We start from the raw sequence: 20,248 nt of genomic DNA, 5'->3' as shown, positions 1-20,248 counted from the left end.
ACAACGTGCATGACCAATAGTAAGATTACATATGAACAAAAATTATTTAGGAATTGTGTATTGTAAGTAGTTGTTCTTTATTTTGTTGAATTAGATGAATGCTTTCTTTTTTCATTGGGTAACAGTTAGAAAATGGAAAAATTGGAAGAACTATTTTTTATAGGCAACTCGGAGGTTTTTTTTCAAACTGCCGTCGTGCCCTTCGCAACTTTTTATGATTGCCGTGATGCCCTTCCAAATTTTTGAAAATTGCCTTGGTGCCCTAAATTTTTACAAAAAGTCAAGGCAAAACTGCCGTGCCCCTTAAAAGCCGAAGTATCAGGGCTGATGTAGATAGGTAAATAATGTATAACTTCGATCAATTATTAGAGACATCTGAAAGATAAAAACTCTTATTGACAACGCAAATATTTTTTTATTCACATGTAGGCTATCCAATGTAAGTTTTTGTATTTGTTATTATATACCTCACATATAGAATCCTCTAATCTGATTGGTTAAAAAGGGAGTCATGGAAATAGCTATGCCCGCTTTTTCTTTCAAGATGTCGTCATATTGACTATGCCCGGGGCGTAGTTAATCGACTATGCCCGCCCTGGAAATAATGGATCAGTCTCAACACACTGTATTCCTACATGTAGGTCGCGCATGTGTGTGTATGCGTTGTGTACATTCGTCGTGTCACGGCGCGAACTACATGAACTATAGCTGTGACCTTTTTTTCGCAGACGACCTTTCAACGTAGTTTGTGTGGAAAATTTGGTTGTTTGTGTTCATGTCAAACTCACAACGTAAAATGGCTGAAGCAAGATTTCATCTCGTTGACAACCACATGAAATCAACCACAAGTAAATATGTTTCTGTTGTCGTTGACTGATGTTGGATTTTAACTGTTATCCCAGTTGGATTGGTATATTTTTTACCCGTGTTGGATTTTAACTGTTACCAACATTGTTTGTTTCTTCATGCGAAATGAAAGACATGATTTTGGTAAGTTATTAGTTACTCTTTTTTGTATACACTTCAAAATCAAGGCCCAGTTCATGACATCTTTTAACCAATCAGATTAGAACAATCTATATTGTTTGGTATATAAAAGTAATATTGACTGAGATTATTCGGGGGACAGTTAAAATTATAGGCCCTCGGTGATGTCAAAACCATGTTTGGCCTATAATTTTAACTGTGCCCCTCATAGCAGTCAATATTTCCATACTATTTACCTGTTCTAGGCTGAGGGCTTGTATACATGACCTTGCCTGGTAAACTTGAAGTTTGAGCAGAAGGACCACTGTGCCATCTTTTTTTACTCTGAAAAAAAAAGAGTAGAAAGCAAAAAGTATTAATCGATGACTTTATCATTTAAAAAACAAATTAGGAACGTCCTTTTTTAAAATAACATATCAAAAAGTCTCAAACCAGAACAAGAGAATATTCTCAATGCAAAGCGTAGTAATCACTGACAGGTGTACATGTTATGCATTTGATCTTGAGGTTTGATATGGGTTGTTCATCAATACTAGACAGCGAAGCTGCCATGGCGAGCTGCCGATCGCCAGATAGAACCAATGACTGACAGAAAAACCAATCATTTGATCAACTGACGGTCACAGGGGTGGAGACATTGACAAGTATGAAGTTAAGACCATTTAAGGTTTTCATCTTTTCATATTATCTACATGTAAGCAGCAATATTTGATTGAAGTTTTAAATCTGTACATCATTGCAGTAAAGAGTGATGACCATTTACATGTGAAGGGACATGTTGCCTTGGATCGGGTGAGTTGGCAAATAAAAAGCATTTGTAACCATTTGTTATAAAATGCATCGATGGTTGGAAAGATGTTTTAAAAGTAGAGTACAATGATCCACACGAATTTGCCTCGAAATTGTGTGGTTTTCCTTTTGCTTTGCACTAACACGGTCGGCCATTTATGGGAATAAAAGATTTGACTCCCATAAATGGCCAACCGTGTTAGTGGACAAGGTAAAAGGAAAATCATGCAATTTTGAGGCATATTTGTATGGATCATTGTATTTTACTTTTAAAACATCTTTCCAAACATATGCATTTTATAGCAAACAGTTACAAGCGCTTTTCAAAGACCACCTCGACCAGCCCAAGGAACAGGTTCCTTTAAGGTTTTCATTGTTTTAGCTCATTCAACTTGAACCAGTGAAAAACTCTTTATAAGTTTTATATTTTTGTGTGAAGCTTCATGCAAGAAGTAGTATTTGATTGAAGTTTCAAGTCAGAACATCGGTGCAATAAGGAGTTTTGACCATTTAAGGTTTTCATTGTTTCAGCTCATTCAACTGGAACCATTGATGCACTCTTTGAATTTTATCTTTTCATATGTATCTATCTGACAGAAGCAATGTATTAAGTTTCAAGTCAGTACATCGTTGCAATAAGAAGTTATGACCATTCAGGTTTTCATTGTTTCAGCTCATTCAACTGGAACCATTGATGTACTTTTTGAATTTTATATTTTCATATGTATCTATACGACAGAAGCAATGTTTGACCTAAGTTTCACATCGGTACATCGTTGTAATCATGAGTTATGATCATTTTATGTTTTTCATTGTTTCAGCTCATTCAACTGGAACCAGTGACAGAGAGATTGATTTTTGTTTAAACAAATTATTTCAAGATTTAAGTTTGAGTTTGTTTCTTTAAAATCCAGATGTCAATGTTTGACTTTGAGCCTGAAAAAAAACTTTAACATTTTTTGTATTCCAAAAACTTAAACATTTTTTTTATTCCAAAAACTTTAACATTTTCTTATTCCAAAAACTTCAACATTATTGGAAAACACAGCTAAAAACTACAAAAAATTACTGACCTGTATATAACAATCTCACTTGGGCTTGTACATACCAAAAACAACTCAACTCAAAGACTGAAACTTAAACCAAAAACTTTAACATTTCCAATGAGTGCGGACGGCCGGACGGACGGACAAAATCGGTATTACATAGGCTTGCATACTGCTAAAGCAGCTCGCAAAAAATGGGTTGAATGACTTTTTGATTTAACAATTTTAGTGACTAAGAAGATCACTTTTATACATACACCATGTGTGTATACGTTCTTTTTTAAAGTCATGCGGGAAAAAGATGAAAGGCATACGACCCAAGTGGCAGTAAAACCATTGACCCTGTATTGCAAGACTGCCCAGTGTTCCCATACAGTCACTAGACTGCCCATAGTGCGGCAAACAGTTTTATCTAGGTCCCTTTGACACACCAAACAATAGACCGATCCACTAAGCTCCGCCCCATTGCATATTGACCAATCACAATGCAACGAAGGTCCGACAAATAAGGTCCGACATGCGTGCGCGTATTTTAGCGCGCGCAGCAGAGTTGTGTAGAAAGGCATTGGAGAGCCCACGTGTTCTTTCTCACACTTGCGTCGTGGGCGGAGCCTACTGGATCGGTCTGTTGGTCTTGTTCCATGTGCCAGACTGCATTGCCATTACCCTTACACTTCGCCAAAGAACGATTAGTAGCAGATCCAACCATGACGAACCACACCAGCCTGACTCCTGAACAAGTACAAGACTCAAAAGAGTGCGGACAGAAACAAGTTACTGGTGCAAGGTTGATCCGTTTTATTGATTACAATTATTAAAACAGTACTTACTGATTTTTAATAAGTGTACGGTTATCCTCTAGCAAGAGATGATCACTTAAAGGCAGTGGACACAATTGGTAATTGTCAAAGACTAGCCTGCACAGTTGGTGTATCTCAACATATGCATAAAATAACAAACCTGTGCAAATTTGAGCTCTATCGGTCATCGAAGTTGTGTGCGTTTAGATGGTTGATTTCGAGACCTCAAGTTCTAAATCTGAGGTCTCAAAATCAAATTCGTGGAAAATTACTTCTTTCTCAAAAACTATGGCACTTCAGAGGGAGCCGTTTCTCACAAAACCATCAACCTCTCCCCATTGGTCGTCACCAAGAAAGGTTTTATGCTAATAATTATTTTGAGTAATTACCAATAGTGTCCACTGCCTTTAAGGCAAAATACTGTAGTGACTTAGACCCCCATTCCCACTGGACCCCGCATTGATCTCCCAATTTGAGAAAAGGGCGATCAAGACCCCGAAAGGGCGATCAAAGGGCGATCAACGAGAAATTAGCTCTAGTGGTAACGCGAGGGCATCAGGATCTTACCGGGAGTAAAATAACAATAACTAGAGGTAAAGTGTTCGTAAAAACGAACAAAGAGGGGTTTCGGCTGGTGGAACAAAAATAGACCTTATGGGAATAGGGTCATTAAGAAAAATAATAATCACTAGACATTAGGTGTTTGTGAACAAACACAAAGCTGTTCCGTGTTGTTTTGCTTGGATTATGTGCTTCAATGACCAAGGAGTATATCACTGAAAAAAAGTTTGAAAAACTTGTGAAGCTCTTGAGATATGGTCCCACTTCCGACACAAGGTCATGGTTTTTCAAAGTCATAATTAATGCCTAAAGAGTCTATAACTGAAAAAAGTGTACATACTGAAAAACGAACACAGAGGGGTTTTGGCTGGTGGAACAAAAAATTAAAATTTGAGTTCACTTCCAGTTGAACCGGAAGTAGAGGTCAACACAAGGTCATGGTTTTTCAAAGTCAATGTTAATGCCTAAGGAGTCTCAAACTGAAAAAGATCGAAAATCGGTTGTATAGTTCTTGATATATGGTCCCACTTCCGGTTGACCCAAAGTAGAGGTCATAACAAGGTCACGGTTTTTCAAAGTCATTATTAATGCCTAAGGAGTCTATAACTGAAAAAAGTTTGAAAACCAGTTGTGTACTTCTTAAGATATGGTCCCACTTTCGGTTGACCCCAAACAAGAGGTCAACTTGAGGTCACGATTTTTCAAAGTTTTTTTTTAATGCCTAAGGTGTTTATAACTGAAAAAAGGTTTGAAAATCTGTTGTATAGTTCTTGAGATATGGTCCCACTTCTGGTTGACCCGGAATAAGAGGTCAACTCGAGGTCACAGTTTTTACAAGTTAATATTTTATGCCTAAAGAGTCTATAACTGAAAAATGTTGGAAAATCTGTTGTATAGTTCTTGAGATATAGTCCCACTTCCGGTTGACCCGGAAGTAGAGGTCAACATGAGGTCAAGGTTTTTCAAAATTATTCTCCAACCCCTTAGGAGTCTATAACTACAGACAGTTTAAAAAACGGCCATTTACTTCTTGAGATATGATGCTGCAAAGATTTCCTAATTAAATATGCAAATGAGGGTCAAATGGTTAATTAATTAAGAATTTTTAAAAAATTACATTTAGGATAAAGCTTATGTTCTTATGAACTTGATCAACAATTTCTTGATGGAGTGTAAACTTGAAGAAGTTCAGAAATATAGTGGGGAGCCTTGCCATTAAGTGCTTTGTGGACAATGAACATCAGCTTGAAAATGATTCGTTGAGAGATAGGGAGCCAGTGTAGTTCTTTCAGAATGGGGGTGATGGAACAGGATTTCTTAGACAATGTCACAATCAGCGGCGCTACGGTGGGGGGGGGGGGACAATACGGAACAACCCCAGTTATTTGTTTTGCCCCCCCCCCCCCAGATTGCCCCCACCCCAGTTTTTTCCCAGATGGCAGAAATTGAGTTTAATCCCAAACCATTGCACCCAGTTTGTTACAATGATGTTTGCACTGGAAATAATAAACTCAATTTCATCCATTATAATTAGCTGGCACCATCAAAGAAGCCCAATACACTTTCCATCTCCGGCAATGTTAATAAAATGTGGATTAATCTATCTGTACAAGCTTGTGAACTTACTATAAATAGAAATGCAATGGCCGGCCCAAAACCGGAAGCAACCATTGTACACCCAGTTCGCACAACACGTCACATGCACACAGTGCAAAGTCTTGAGTGAATACAAAAGTTAGTTAAAATGGATATTAGAAATTTTTGCAAGAAATCCAAACGACCTCCATGCCATGATAGGCACAGATCTGATTCTGAATCAAGCGATGAGAATCCTGAACCCAAAGACAAACACCCCAGGATTGAAGTTAATATTGCTGTAAACGTCCCAGATGGTCAATTTGAGGATTCGAGTGCCGATGATCAACAAAATGACACAGCATCAGTATGTTTATTGGATGAACCAGCTACCGTTGAAGAACAATCCTTACACGGCAGTAGTGTGAGTAGTACCGGGACACCAAATAGAAGTAGGTCTTCTGCTATATCCATATCCCAATCACCAGATAATGGACCAGTTCATCTTGGTGTTAATCAACCTATCCGGTTTCCAAAGACACATGGACGAAAATTTAACACTGATTGGTATAAAAAGCATACCCATGGCTTGAATATTCAGCAACTACAGACAAAGGTTACTGCTTTGTCTGTCTTCACGTTTCGTCAGGCTTGCATCCAAATGAGCAAAAAACATTTTTTTCAGAAGGATTCAATACATGGAAAAAGTGCACTGGAGAATATTCGAAAAAACAATAAACTTAGAATCTGATGCACATGTAAACAACGCTTGTAAATATAAGGCTTACTTAGAGTCCAAACTGTCTAAAAAGACAGTATTGGACTACCTCAGTGAAGGTCATCGTCTGGTTGTTGAGAAAAACAGAGATAAATGAAAACACTTATTGATACTTTGAGATTAACAGCCGTTCAAAACATTGCTCAAAGGGGTCATCGGGAAGGAGAGACATCTCAAAATAAAGGAAACTTCCTGGAAATATTGGACTTCTTGAAAAAGTGTTCCCCGTCTCTGAACGAAAGACTGTGTGAAGGGCCTAGAAATGCTAAGTACACACATCATAGCGTACAAGATGCTATTTAAGATATCATCAGTGATACTATCCTGGAGGAAATCAGGGAAGAAATACGAGAAGCTGGGTACTTTTCTGTACTAGTAGATGAAACTAAGGATTTAAGCAAAAAAGAACAGATGAGCTTTGTTATTAGATACTTTGAAGATTCTGAAATTCGAGAAGAATTCTTAGGTTTTAAAGTAGCCGATGAACTTGATGCAGAATCCTTGGCACAATATATTCTTCAAGAGTTAGAGGACAATGGGCTGGAGGTCCAGAACCTAGTTGGTCAGGGTTACGATGGCGCTTCTGTCATGAGCGGACGGTGTTCTGGAGTTCAAGAGAGGATATGGCGAATAATAATCGGCGGCCCAAACCCGACGGGCATCTGCTGGGGGGCAGAGAGGCCAGTCAGGGATGCCGAAAAGGACTGAAAAGCTTTAAAAAGATCAGCCTTTGATATCAAGTCTTCCCCCTTAACGGTGTTTGCCGTGGGTAGACTGATCCGAACTCGAGCTACTCGAAGAAAAAGAGCGGCGTGCATGCCGCGACTTTTTTTTTCTTCTGCCCTTGTGTGACGTATTGTCTTGGGGAATCCCCAAAGACACGTCAGATGGCTGAAGAACGGGCACCCCCGAACACCCGAAAACCGATGCCATGGAGCGCCCGTCAGAGCGTCACCCGCTCAGGGACAATTGTCCGCCTAGCCCTCCCCCGGCCAGCGGCGCCCCAACAACCATTGGGTTGGCGGGGGCTGCGTGGTCCGGAAACCCGGTTAACAACCCACCCCGGTCACCCGTGCTATATGGACCAATCCGGCCTGTCAATCAAACTGTGCGCGCTCACCCATTTGACCAATCACAGCAATGATTGTGGTCGGACAAACTCGGTCATGCGTGCGCGTATATTTGGCATGCGCAGCAGAATCGTGCAGAATGTCATTGGGAGTGCTCGTACACATGTCTTGCTCACGTGCACTGTGGGCGGAGCTTAGTGGAAAGCCGGAACGGTCCATTGCACTGTGCTGGGGGGAGGGGGCCAAGAGGCCAGAACCCATTGAGCCATGACGGCTAGCCACAATGGGCTGCCCGGTGCTCTGGGTTTGGTCGGTGGCAAGGATCAGACCCGGTACAACGTCTTGCTTGCCCACTCGACCTTTCTTCGGCTTATGTTCCGTTTTGGGCGCTCAGGTAACTCGCCCCTTCGAAACAACCTTGCGTTTTCCAGCCACACTATCCTTGGCTGATGCCAGGGACCAAGTACATGTACTCAGCCCCGCGACATCACCTGTGGCTGTGGGTAATGGGCGGTAGACTGGGTCGGCAACGTAGTGTCGCCAAAACAGCCTACCGAGGATTCAGACTGTCTCGAGGGGGTGTAGTTTCCCTCTGTAACGACAGACTTTGCCCTCCCAAAACGCTTCATATTCACAATCAACAACAACAACAATCAAAAGACAGAAACTACGACAGTTCCACGAACTGTTTATGGTCGTAGAGTTATATTATCGAGCTTCTCTTAGCAAATATGGGGACGTTATAGAGCAAATCTTCGCTAGTTTCTAATATAACACATCTCACCGTTCTGCCGCTAAGAGAATAGAGGAAGATCACGCGGTACGCCACTGGACATTATGGGGCAGCCAATAGAGGGCACTATTTAATTCTTGGCGATATTACCTGCTGGTATATGGAAATATGCAAAAAATAGTATTGTGCTCTACAGGTAAGTATGAGTGAACTAGACTCATTGTTTTAGCTCATTCAACTGTAACCTGTGATTATTTCTTTGAGTTATCTCTTTTCATATATGATCTACATGTAAGAAGCAATATTTGACTTAATCTTTTTAAGTCAGTACACCATAGCAATCAGGAGTTATGACCATTTATGTTTTTCATTGTTGCAGCCCATTCAACTGGAACCAGTGACAGAGAGTTTGATTTTTGTTTTAATACATAATTTCCAAACTTTAAGATTTACAATTAAGTTTGTTTCTTTTAAATCCAGATGTCAATGTTTTAGCCTGAAATTTTCTTTTAAACATTGTTGTTATTCCAAAAACTTTAACACTTTTGTTTATTCCAAAAAAACTTTTAACAAAAAATTATTCCAAAAACTTCAACGTTATTTGAAAACATAGCTGAAAATTTCTGAAAATTACTGTCAATTGTATACATGTAACAATCTCACTTTGGCTTGTATACCCAAAACAACTCAACTCAAAGACTTAAACTTAAAACAAAAACTTTAACATTTCTATGCGGACGGCATGGACAGATGGACAGACGGACGGACGGACACTGGACGGAAATTGGTCTTACATAGGCTCGCACTGCTCTGCAGCTCGCCAAAAATGAAACACTACAGAGACAAAAACAGCCAGGGATGATGATAAGACTTAAATATCACTAATTAACCATGTGTAAATGATGGCTGAAGCTAAGAAAGGTGAAAAAAGAAGCACTTCTCACAAGCACAAACACGACACGTCCAGACCCTAGTATGCAACAACAGCACCCAGATGTTACATTATACTAGATTACATAAAGATAATAAATAAAAACTCCAAGTTTACTAAGAATGAAACTGCTATACTTACATGTTTGTTAGGGTTAGAAGGAAAAGTATATCTCCTTGTTTCTAAAGGACTCTGTGGTGATGATGAGCCACTTGGACTTCCTCCACTAGTAACAAGTGGTTTCTTCTCCCCATCCAGTTCTTCCATATGTTCCTCACTCTCCAGAAACGGCATTGCAAAGGAGCCCAAGTCCTTTGAAGATACAAACAAATTGTATACTATAAGTTTCATTACACAGAAAGTAAGTGTATTTTTTTTACCAGATGCGCAAACTGAAACTTGCTTTCTGAAACACATTTTCAAAAAGGAGACATGCAACTTATTGTTTTTTAATTATGTGAGTTTAATTTAAAATGCAAAAGGAGTTGTAAAAATCTAATCGTCTGTTCAGAAGTTAAAATTATTTGACACTGATTACGCCATCATGAGTTTGAGGTGCAGTCTTGATATTGAGGTTCAATTTTTGATGAGTTTGAAGATTCAGGTTAATTTGTTTTTTAAGTTATAAGATTGTGTATACAAGAAGGTTGTTCTGTGGATTTTTTTGGGGATGGTCAATAAAACATACAATTGAATTGTTATTGTTCTTTTTTTTTTTTTTTTTACTTTTTTTTTTTTTACTTCTTCCTCTCAGAGTCGATTGTCCACAAGAGAAAAAACACAGTTGCAAAGCTTGCATTAAGTTCAAACTTTGCATACATTTAGACAATAACCAGTAGATGATACAAAAGTTGTTACGTCACGATGACGTCATCAGTTGACGGGATACACTAATTCAAAGTTTATTATTTCAAAAAATCATAACTTTTGATCTACATGAGGGATTTTTACAATCAATACATCATCGGAAAGGTCTTTAAAAACTCCGTAAACGCCTCACAAACATGACCCCTTTTTGACCTTGTCTTCTGGTTCAAATCAAATTTATTGTATATTTTCTTCAAACGTACATTTTGTGGATTTATCTACGACCGACTGCGTTGATAACACCGGTTCCCGACCGATCAGTGAAGTTACGCTAAATCGGGCCTGGTCAGTACTTGGATGGGAGACCAATTGGCAACCAAATTTTGTATTTTTTGTATTTTTTTTTTTTTCTTCGTGTCCTATAAATAGCTTCGTTTTTAGTCTGTTTTCAAGGCATTTTCAACCAACATTTCTTTTCCGGTTAGTTAGTCTCTTCTTCAGTCATCATTATGCATAACGTCCTCAACCACAAAAGCTATTTGACAATCTATACATCATATGAAAGGGCTTTAAGTGTTTAGTCTGTTTTTCAAGGCATTTTCAACCAACATTTCTTTTCCGGTTAGTTAGTCTCTTCTTCAGTCATCATTATGCATAAGGTCGTCAACCACAAAAGCTATTTTGACAATCTATACATCATATAAAAGGGCTTTAAGTGTTTAGTCTGTTTTCAAGGCATTTTCAACAAACATTTCCCTTCCGGTTAGTTAGTCTCTTCTCCAGTTGTCATTATGCATAAGTTCCTATGCCCTCAACCACAAAAGCTATTTTGACAATCTACATCATATGAAAGGGCTTTACGTACGTAGTCTGTTTTCAAGGCATCAACAAACATTTCCCTTCAGGTTAGTTAGTCTCTTCTCCAGTCGTCATTATTCATCAGTTCACATTTCCTCAACCACAAAAGCTATTTTGACAATCTATACATCATTTAAAGGGCCTCACGTACTTCACAATAATGGGTATGTTGGTGACCTTCTCTTGACCTTTTTATACCGGAAGTGGCTGTTATGTTGAAATGTACACTTTTTGATGCTGTACCATCAAACTATTACACATCAAGAAAACTGTTTGGTTTTGACTTCTTTGCAATTTGACGAGCTATTAACAACACTTTTTTCATCGATTCAAACACTGACCCAACAATAGCCGAACACCTAGTGTTTGTTTCTACAAACACTATACAGTTTTTGTTGTTTTTTTACTTCTTCATCTTCTTCTTCTCTTGTCCTCCTAAAGAACACTTCCAAAACTCATATGAACTTGAAACTTTGCTAGTTAGATATGCATTAGGAGTGGAATACTGTGTTAGTTACATGTACGTCATGATGACGTCATCCATTCTTGAGTTATACAAATTCAAAGTTTATTATTTCAAAAAATCATAACTTTTGATCCACACAATGGATTCTTACAATTCTTAGAAACTCCGTATACGCCTCACAGACATGACCCCATTTTGACCTTGTCATCCGGTTCAAAATTGACGTTGAAAATTCAAAAATTCATGTATAAAGACCTACGAAATTCCCCTATTGGTTGCGGGTAAAGATTTTACGTGTAACATTGTATGCGATGCAGTCACGCAGTTTTTCGGTGTATGAACATGTGTGCATAGGCCTTTATTGCTGGCGCGGTGCCAAAATCATAGTACTCTGTGCCATATGCGGCATATTATGCATAGAGCTATCTTATGGGCATGGCTTAACGCTGCGAAAATGATTTACTCTCAATCTTCGGCGTCAAATTGTTCAAATTTCGCCCTTCTGATGGCTTAGTGGTCAATGTTGAATTGAAGACGAAGTTTCGCTGAGATGGCCACCTACATGTACTTCAGTGATTCAAGTGACTTTTAATTATGTGAGAAAATAACAGCAGAAAAAGACGAACATTGGTCATGTTTTGATCAAACACCGAGAAGCAGAGACGTGACATCGATTGACCACTCCCCCTGTGAAGGGCGTTTGGACCCTCGGAACTCACGGTAGTATGACAAGATCTATTACTTATTGAACTAAGTATAATCATACATTTTTCTGATTATTAACCATACAACTTATTCTGAGTTAAATATGTTGAAGAAAAAAAAAATCTCTCGTATTACATAAGCCATTTTGAACGTTTTCTATGTCTTAGGAAAGGACGAACGTTAACTAATCTATTTCTACCTCCATGCACGGACATGGATGTGACATTTTGATCTCATCTTCTGGTTCAAAATCGAGTTTGAAAATTAATAAATTCATGTATAAAGAACTACGAAATTGCCCCATTGGTTGTGTGTAACACGTGTGGCGTACATGTGTAGTGTATTAGGCATATTTTGGTGGCATGCGGCCAAGTTTATTGTACTCTGTGCCATAGCGTGATATGCATAGAGCTATATAGCTCTATTTATGCAGAAAGCTGCGAAAACGATTTCCTCTCAATCTTCGGCGTCAAATTGTTCAAATGTTACCCTTCTCATGGCTTAGTGGTCAATGTGGAATTGAAGACGAAGTTTCGCTGAGATGGCCACCTACTTCAGTGATTCATGGGACTTTTAATTATGTGAGAAAACAACAGTACAAAATGACGAACACTGGTCATGTTTTGGTTAAACACCGAGAAGCAGAGACGTTACATCGATCGACCACTCCCCCCACTTAATTGTCCTGTTAAAATTTTACGAAGCAGTGTACCCACCCCAAAAAAAGCTGAAAAAATAGAATGGTTAAAGTATAAGGCCCAAGCAATTAGGAGGTGTCTTGCTAAAAAAAACTGCCGGATTAAACAAAACGTTTGTACAAACAAATAAATAAAACAATCCAGATTTAAGAACGGAAAAACAACCTATTATTTTATAAACACTATTGTAACAATAACACAGCCCCCAGTGTTATAAAATTGTCTCAAAACATGAAAATAATAATTGAGAAAGGCCAGAGGGGTACACCTCACTATAGGCCAAAGTTCATGCAAGCTTATCCCATAGGCCTACAACTGTACAAGTTATTTTTGATTGTAACGTTTTGGCGGTCTTGGAATTAATAGATTGTATAAATATAAGAATAATGTCACAATCAACTGCCAACAATTTAAACAATACTTTATTTTATGATGCTCAAATGATTGCTGAATTGTGGTCGAGGAAACTAGGAACTCAATGAATAATGATGTACATGTACGTAGGCTGTTTTCAAGGCGTTTTCAATAAACATTTCCCTTTCGTTTAGTTAACCTCTTCTCCAGTGGTCATTATTCATAAGTTCCTATGTCCTCAACCACAAAAGCTATTTTAACAATCTACACATCATATGAAAGGGCTTTACGTACTTCACAAAAATAGATATGTTGGTGACCTTCTCTTGACCTTTTGACCTGTCTAAACCGGAAGTGCATGTAAAATGCTTTGAAAAGGCCTAATTTCATGGGTTTTTCTTTTGATAATTGTCCACCAGGGTGTATTTTTGTACTCCTAGAAGCCGAACACCTTGTTTTGTCATGACAAAAACTTAAGTCTAGTTGATACTTCTTCTTCTTCTTCTTATCTACGTCCCTTGTCTGCTAATAGAAACAACTTTCCAAAGATCTTATGAACTTAACACTTCACACATAGTTAGATATTCATTAGGAGAGGAAACCGTTCAAGTTACCTCATATGACATCATCAATTCTTGAGTTATGAAAATTCAAAGTTTATTATTTAAAAAAATCATAACTTTTGATCCACACTAGGGATTCTCACAATCAAATATGACGTTGAAAAATTCAAAAAATTCATGTCTAAAGAACTACGAAGTTCCACCATTTGTTGTGTGTAAAGATTGTACAATGTACAACACGTGTAGTAAGCAGTGCAGGGTCACGCTCCACTGCTCATATCCATAGAGCGCGATGCTTCGCACATAATAGCCTTCGTTCCAGGCGTTTAAAACGTATATGTCCCTCACGGTTAGTTAGTCTCTTCTACAGTCGTCAATATTTCATAAGTTCATAATTATTTCCTCAACCACACAAGCTATTTTGACAATCTATTCACATCATATGAAAGGGCTTTACTAACTTCACCAAAAAATTGATATATTGGTGACCTTTTCTTGACCTTTTGATCTGTCTAAACCGGAAGTGACTGTAAAATGCTTTGAAAAGGCGTTATTTAATTGGTTTTTATGTTTAAATGTACACCTTTTGATGCTTTACCTTCACATAACACAAGTTTGGCAAAGGTCGGGTTAAAAAAAAATACCGATGATGTCAACAAATATAAGTGCGCCCTTTTACGGCAGATTAAAAAATAAACAAATTCACTTATTAGATGTCTGTGTCAGAGTTTATGATAATTGTTTCAAAATTTGTAGTCATATTTTCCTTCATAATAGAAACATACTATTTGTGGTTTCCTAGCACTTTTCAAAGCTGTGTGTCTGCCAAACCAAAAGTTCGACTGAGATGAAACTTGGTGTATTGTTAGTAAAGGACATTAACATCTTGAACTCGAAATGACATCATGATGACGTCATCATGTTGTTTTGATAATAGTTGCAATTTTGATCATTTATTACGAGTCTTGAGAACAAAGCAAGGTGCAATATTTGTTTTTTAACACTAGGCTTTTACTCCCGGAAACCAAACACATAGAGTTTGATCACAAACTCTCAATCTCTAGTTATCTAGTTACAATTGGAATCCTTAGGACAATGGCTGTAGTTAGCTGCTGCACTCCTATGTTGTGAGTGACAGCATGAACAAAATTGTAAGGGCTTGTATGAATGCATGCAAGCTGTAGCACAAGGCATACATTCACAGTCAGAAAAGTCATCAAAATTATGTAAAAATTTCACATGTCATTTTCCAGTAGACATGGTAGAGAAAAGTTTCCTGTTAATTGTCCTGTTAAAATTTTACGAAGCAGTGTACCCACCCCAAAAAAGCTGAAAAAGCATGTCATTTAAGAGCTAGTTGGCAGCAGCAAAACATCGCCAGATGTACTTGCAGCAAAATAAAAGCAAGCAGTGAAAGGGATCCTATACAAGCACAAACAAAAATTTGCAAGCCTCTGTTAGTTGACATGTTAAGTCTTGTACGGCGAGTGCCTTGTTCGTTGGACTTTAAATATTTTTCTGAAATTTGGGGTAGTGGCTCTTGTCCGCCTAACGTTTTATCAACAGGAAATTACAGTACTTATTCTGTAGTTTTTCGTAAGGATGCTAAAATTCAAAGGTTACTGCTCCAGACAATGCGACTACCATGCTGGACAAATAATGGGGGAATAAACTATTTTCCAGAGTATTCGCAAACATGTCTTTGCCTCAAAGCAATTGATGCTGGTTCCCGAAACGCCCTTTAGATTCTTGCATTTTTACAAAGAGTAACAAAGACTACAGGCCTGAAAATGATGTCTGTGTGTAGTGTGGGTTTGTATGTTGTGAGTGGGTGAGCATGCGATGTGTTGTGCAGTGTGGTCAGCGTTTTGCGGCGGCTTCGAGTGAATTTTTTTTACCTTTATTCCAACTTCAAATTTGTAAATGTGTATATCAGAATTGGCTAATTAGATTTTTGGAAAATCGTACTTAATAGAGCAGAGATGCAACCAGGTGTTGAAAAAAAAACCTGAACAATTTTGTGGTGACGCTTTAGACATTTAACCACTCCCAACCTCGCAGACCTGCCAGTAATGTATCCCAAAAGAAGGGACAAACCTGGACTGATTTTGTTGCAGTCGCCAGAGGTGAACATACAGAATCTGTATACTTTACTAGTTTAGGGTCAAACAAACTTTTGGTCGCCAAAAAAGTTTCACTAGCCCACTTGTAATATTAATGCAAACAATTTTCAAAACGTTAACAACAAAAAGTTTTTTGTTTTTTTTTTCTTTCCATTTTTGGGCGATTAGGGTTCAAATTTCTCCCCTTAATAACACTTTTTTGGGGTCAACAGCCATTTGTATGGATTTATTATTTGAGGATCGATTGCATAAAAAACTTCTTTTGGAATAAAAATGTTCGGTCAGCATAGGTCACTTGCAATAGCGCCGAGGTCAACCTCATTCCCAGGGGTGACCAATCTCGCCGCGCCATTTTTTCCCAGCATGCCTTGCTCGATCATAACCCCTGGAAGTGTAACTCCAAAATATCCAAATATAAGGGATATTACAATTAGTCCTGTGGTTAATTCGTTCTGTGTTGGGCGTTGGATGCGCTGTGTGTAATAAAAGTCATAAACTTGCCTTGGCCTTGTTGCGTGACAAAAAAAGTGAATACGTACATCTTTATACGCACGCGTTGCGGCATATAGAGCTTTTTGGAGACGCACGCCGTTTCAAATTTTGCGCGTATATGATAGCCAATCAAAGACACGGTAGAAATACATAGGGTCCTACCTAACCTACTTCCTTGCTGTTAACTCACCGTCAACTTGCTTGGTGCCGTCAACTCGCCGTCAACTCGCCGTCAACTTCTCCAATATGTTTTTAAAATCCACAAAAGAGGCATAGAACTGAACTGTGTTGGCTAAAGGAGAAGTTTCATAAGTTTTGGGTAACACTTCGGTGTAAAATATGGGGTTAATTTTCTCGTGAAAAAATTATCTCTCAGCAGAGCAGTCGGCCGCCATCTTGCATTTTCACAGGCTAGGCTTGTACAACAAGCCTATAGGCTTGTACAACAAGCCTAGGCTTGTACAACACGACAACAGAGGGCGCTTTCCTGCATTTGCGTCAATGATCGGTACTGCATGGTGTATTATGTACTGCGCTACTTGTAAATTGATCGGTGCCGTCTTGAGTCAAGACTAAAACTAATCCATGCCTGCCATCTGCGTGGTTGTAGTTGAGAGTTGACGGCGAGTTGACAGCACAAGCAAAGTGATGGCGAGTTGACGGCAATTAGTAAGACCCGGTGCAATGCGTTGTGAATCGCATGATCGCGGACGATACCAGACAGGACTGTGTTAGTTTCTCAATGGTTTTAACAGCGATTTTCAAGTTTTTTTTATTTAAAAACACAGAATTTGGAAGCATAAATCGGGGAAATATCCGACATTTTTTATCCGATTTATACATTTTAGATTTTAAACCCAAAAAAACCTTATAAAATACTGGGAGGCAGGTCTGCTGAAGAAGTGCATCGTATGTACATGTAACACACACAATTGCTTACCAAACTTTGTGAACTTGTACTTTGGTCCTCACAACTTTGAAACTGTTGACTGTCCTACATAGTGTAATGAATGGAGTTAGGCGTTAGAAACATGAATGAATAAACATTGGTCTTATCACCATGACTAACAACTTGCAAGCAATAAAAACAACCAGGTGTACTTGACCACATGCAACACAGTTAAACATAGTCTCTACCCTTCAAATCATTCAACCCACGTGTCCACCAATGATGAACACTAAACTCAATGGAATGAAACTTACATGCTAGAGGGAAGCAGCAGCAGCAGCAGCAGCAGCAGCAGCAGCAGCAGCAGCAGCAGCAGCAGCAGCAGCAGCAGCAGCAGCAGCAGCAGCAGCAGCAGCAGCAGCAGCAGCAGCAGCAGCAGCAGCAGCAGCAGCAGCAGCAGCAGCAGCAGCAGCAGCAGCAGCAGCAGCAGCAGCAGCAGCAGCAGCAGCAGCAGCAGCAGCAGCAGCAGCAGCAGCAGCAGCAGCAGCAGCAGCAGCAGCAGCAGCAGCAGCAGCAGCAGCAGCAGCAGCAGCAGCAGCAGCAGCAGCAGCAGCAGCAGCAGCAGCAGCAGCAGCAGCAGCAGCAGCAGCAGCAGCAGCAGCAGCAGCAGCAGCAGCAGCAGCAGCAGCAGCAGCAGCAGCAGCAGCAGCAGCAGCAGCAGCAGCAGCAGCAGCAGCAGCAGCAGCATCAGCAGCAGCAGCAGCAGCAGCAGCAGCAGCAGCAGCAGCAGCAGCAGCAGCAGCAGCAGCAGCAGCAGCAGCAGCAGCAGCAGCAGCAGCAGCAGCAGCAGCAGCAGCAGCAGCAGCAGCAGCAGCAGCAGCAGCAGCAGCAGCAGCAGCAGCAGCAGCAGCAGCAGCAGCAGCAGCAGCAGCAGCAGCAGCAGCAGCAGCAGCAGCAGCAGCAGCAGCAGCAGCAGCAGCAGCAGCAGCAGCAGCAGCAGCAGCAGCAGCAGCAGCAGCAGCAGCAGCAGCAGCAGCAGCAGCAGCAGCAGCAGCAGCAGCAGCAGCAGCAGCAGCAGCAGCAGCAGCAGCAGCAGCAGCAGCAGCAGCAGCAGCAGCAGCAGCAGCAGCAGCAGCAGCAGCAGCAGCAGCAGCAGCAGCAGCAGCAGCAGCAGCAGCAGCAGCAGCAGCAGCAGCAGCAGCAGCAGCAGCAGCAGCAGCAGCAGCAGCAGCAGCAGCAGCAGCAGCAGCAGCAGCAGCAGCAGCAGCAGCAGCAGCAGCAGCAGCAGCAGCAGCAGCAGCAGCAGCAGCAGCAGCAGCAGCAGCAGCAGCAGCAGCAGCAGCAGCAGCAGCAGCAGCAGCAGCAGCAGCAGCAGCAGCAGCAGCAGCAGCAGCAGCAGCAGCAGCAGCAGCAGCAGCAGCAGCAGCAGCAGCAGCAGCAGCAGCAGCAGCAGCAGCAGCAGCAGCAGCAGCAGCAGCAGCAGCAGCAGCAGCAGCAGCAGCAGCAGTAGTAGTAGTATTATTATTATTATTATTATTATTATTATTTCTGTTGTAATTATTTCTGTTGTAAACTTACAATGCAGAGTCAAAAAATGTAAACGTGGCAGGAACATTTTAAAACTTGGCAACGATTAGAAAGCGTGGTGGAGCGCCATGTCTTTTCTATAGGTTGGAGAACACTAAAGGCACGCAGAACTCTCTAGCAGTGTCCGGGTCGGTGTGACTGCCATCACTGACTTGTCCTTCCGATGGGACGTAAAGCCGTTGATCCCATGTGATGTGTACGCATGTAAAAGAACCCAGTGCACTAAGAAGGGGTTCGCCCCAGTGTTCCTAGCTGTGGCTCCTGTATGTGCCGTAGCACCTTGTTAACCCCTATAGCACTACATAATTGGGTCTCAGAATCCATCACTGCAATAAGCTATCTTTCTGAAGTTTGTATAAACTCAGCGCTTTGAGTACCTTGTGTACACGTGTAATGCAACTTGTATGCATTGCTGTGGCAACCACCCCAGTTTTAAATATTGCCTAACAATGAAAGAGATGAGTCTGCAAAATAACATTTGGTGCAAATACATTGTAGATTGGACTTGTATTTAAAAATGATTAAAGTTTGAATAAAAATGATTAAAGAATTTTGGTGTTAATTGGTTTCGATATTTTCTGTCAAGGACCAACTTTGGAACCTTGCCAACATTTTACTAAATAAATAAGAGCTCTATCCTTGCTTGGGGGCAACTACATGTACAGGTATTTAACAAATATAGTGCACTAATTATAATTATAACACACCTCTTGCTTTTTCTGTATTCTGGTTGGCTGAAACACGATCACATGGGATGAACTAATATAGGCTTGTGATCGCGCGCGCGTCTTGCGGGAATAGTACCAGAGCGGGCACTAGTCTTTGCAAATAGTGCCCGCGGTAACAGCGCCCTCTCTTGACTTGAACTGTGAACAAACTACAAAATTCCTTTTTCTGTTCTTATTTGACATATTTAAGACCGAGCTATGTTATAAAACACATATTAACTGGCATAATTCGGTAACTAGTGTACACTGGCGTGCAAAGGTTTTTACGCACCTTGCTGTGATTTTTCAATCGAAGATTTCCGAACCATTAAATAAAGTCAGAAGAAAATAAAATACCACACCTGTGTCTTGTGTCATTACTTTAATCAAATAAATTCATGTTTCCTTCATGAAATTCCGTTTATTACATCCCATTTGCGACGATTTGTTCGGCGAGCTTCCGAGACAGTGTTGAACCGCCATATTGAATGACCTCATTAAATATTCATGACCTCATTAATATCATTATGGTGGCATTTACACCAATGGCAACAAACATCGCGCTGTGAGGAAAGTGTTTCGATGAATATTTACAACGTTAGACCGACCCCCCATTCATAAAAAATGAGTCTAGAACAGCCCACTGGTCATTGTGAAATGCCCTCTTTGCATCTGAATGCCACAGAGTTCACATCGTGTCCCTAACAATGCCTCCAAAAAGTCAGCTTA

The 20,248-nt window shown here is 40.2% G+C and overlaps 1 protein-coding gene across 1 annotated transcript in view; it reads right to left on the bottom strand.

The window, feature by feature from the left end:
- Window positions 1-20,248, bottom strand: part of LOC117300248 — a 70,405-nt gene that overhangs the window by 19,400 nt on the left and 30,757 nt on the right. Inside the window, exons 4-6 of the mRNA XM_033783976.1 lie at window positions 17,277-17,330; window positions 9,412-9,582; window positions 1,224-1,311 (exon numbers count right to left, since the gene is read on the bottom strand). Coding sequence (XP_033639867.1) covers window positions 1,224-1,311; window positions 9,412-9,582; window positions 17,277-17,330 — 313 coding nt within the window. The remainder of the gene's footprint in view (window positions 1-1,223; window positions 1,312-9,411; window positions 9,583-17,276; window positions 17,331-20,248) is intronic.

The sequence above is a fragment of the Asterias rubens genome, chromosome 15 (genome assembly GCF_902459465.1).
Source record: "Asterias rubens chromosome 15, eAstRub1.3, whole genome shotgun sequence".
Classification (NCBI taxonomy): domain Eukaryota; kingdom Metazoa; phylum Echinodermata; class Asteroidea; order Forcipulatida; family Asteriidae; genus Asterias; species Asterias rubens.
Note: the sequence above shows the minus strand (reverse complement) of the source record. Positions and strands in the feature narration are given on the sequence as shown.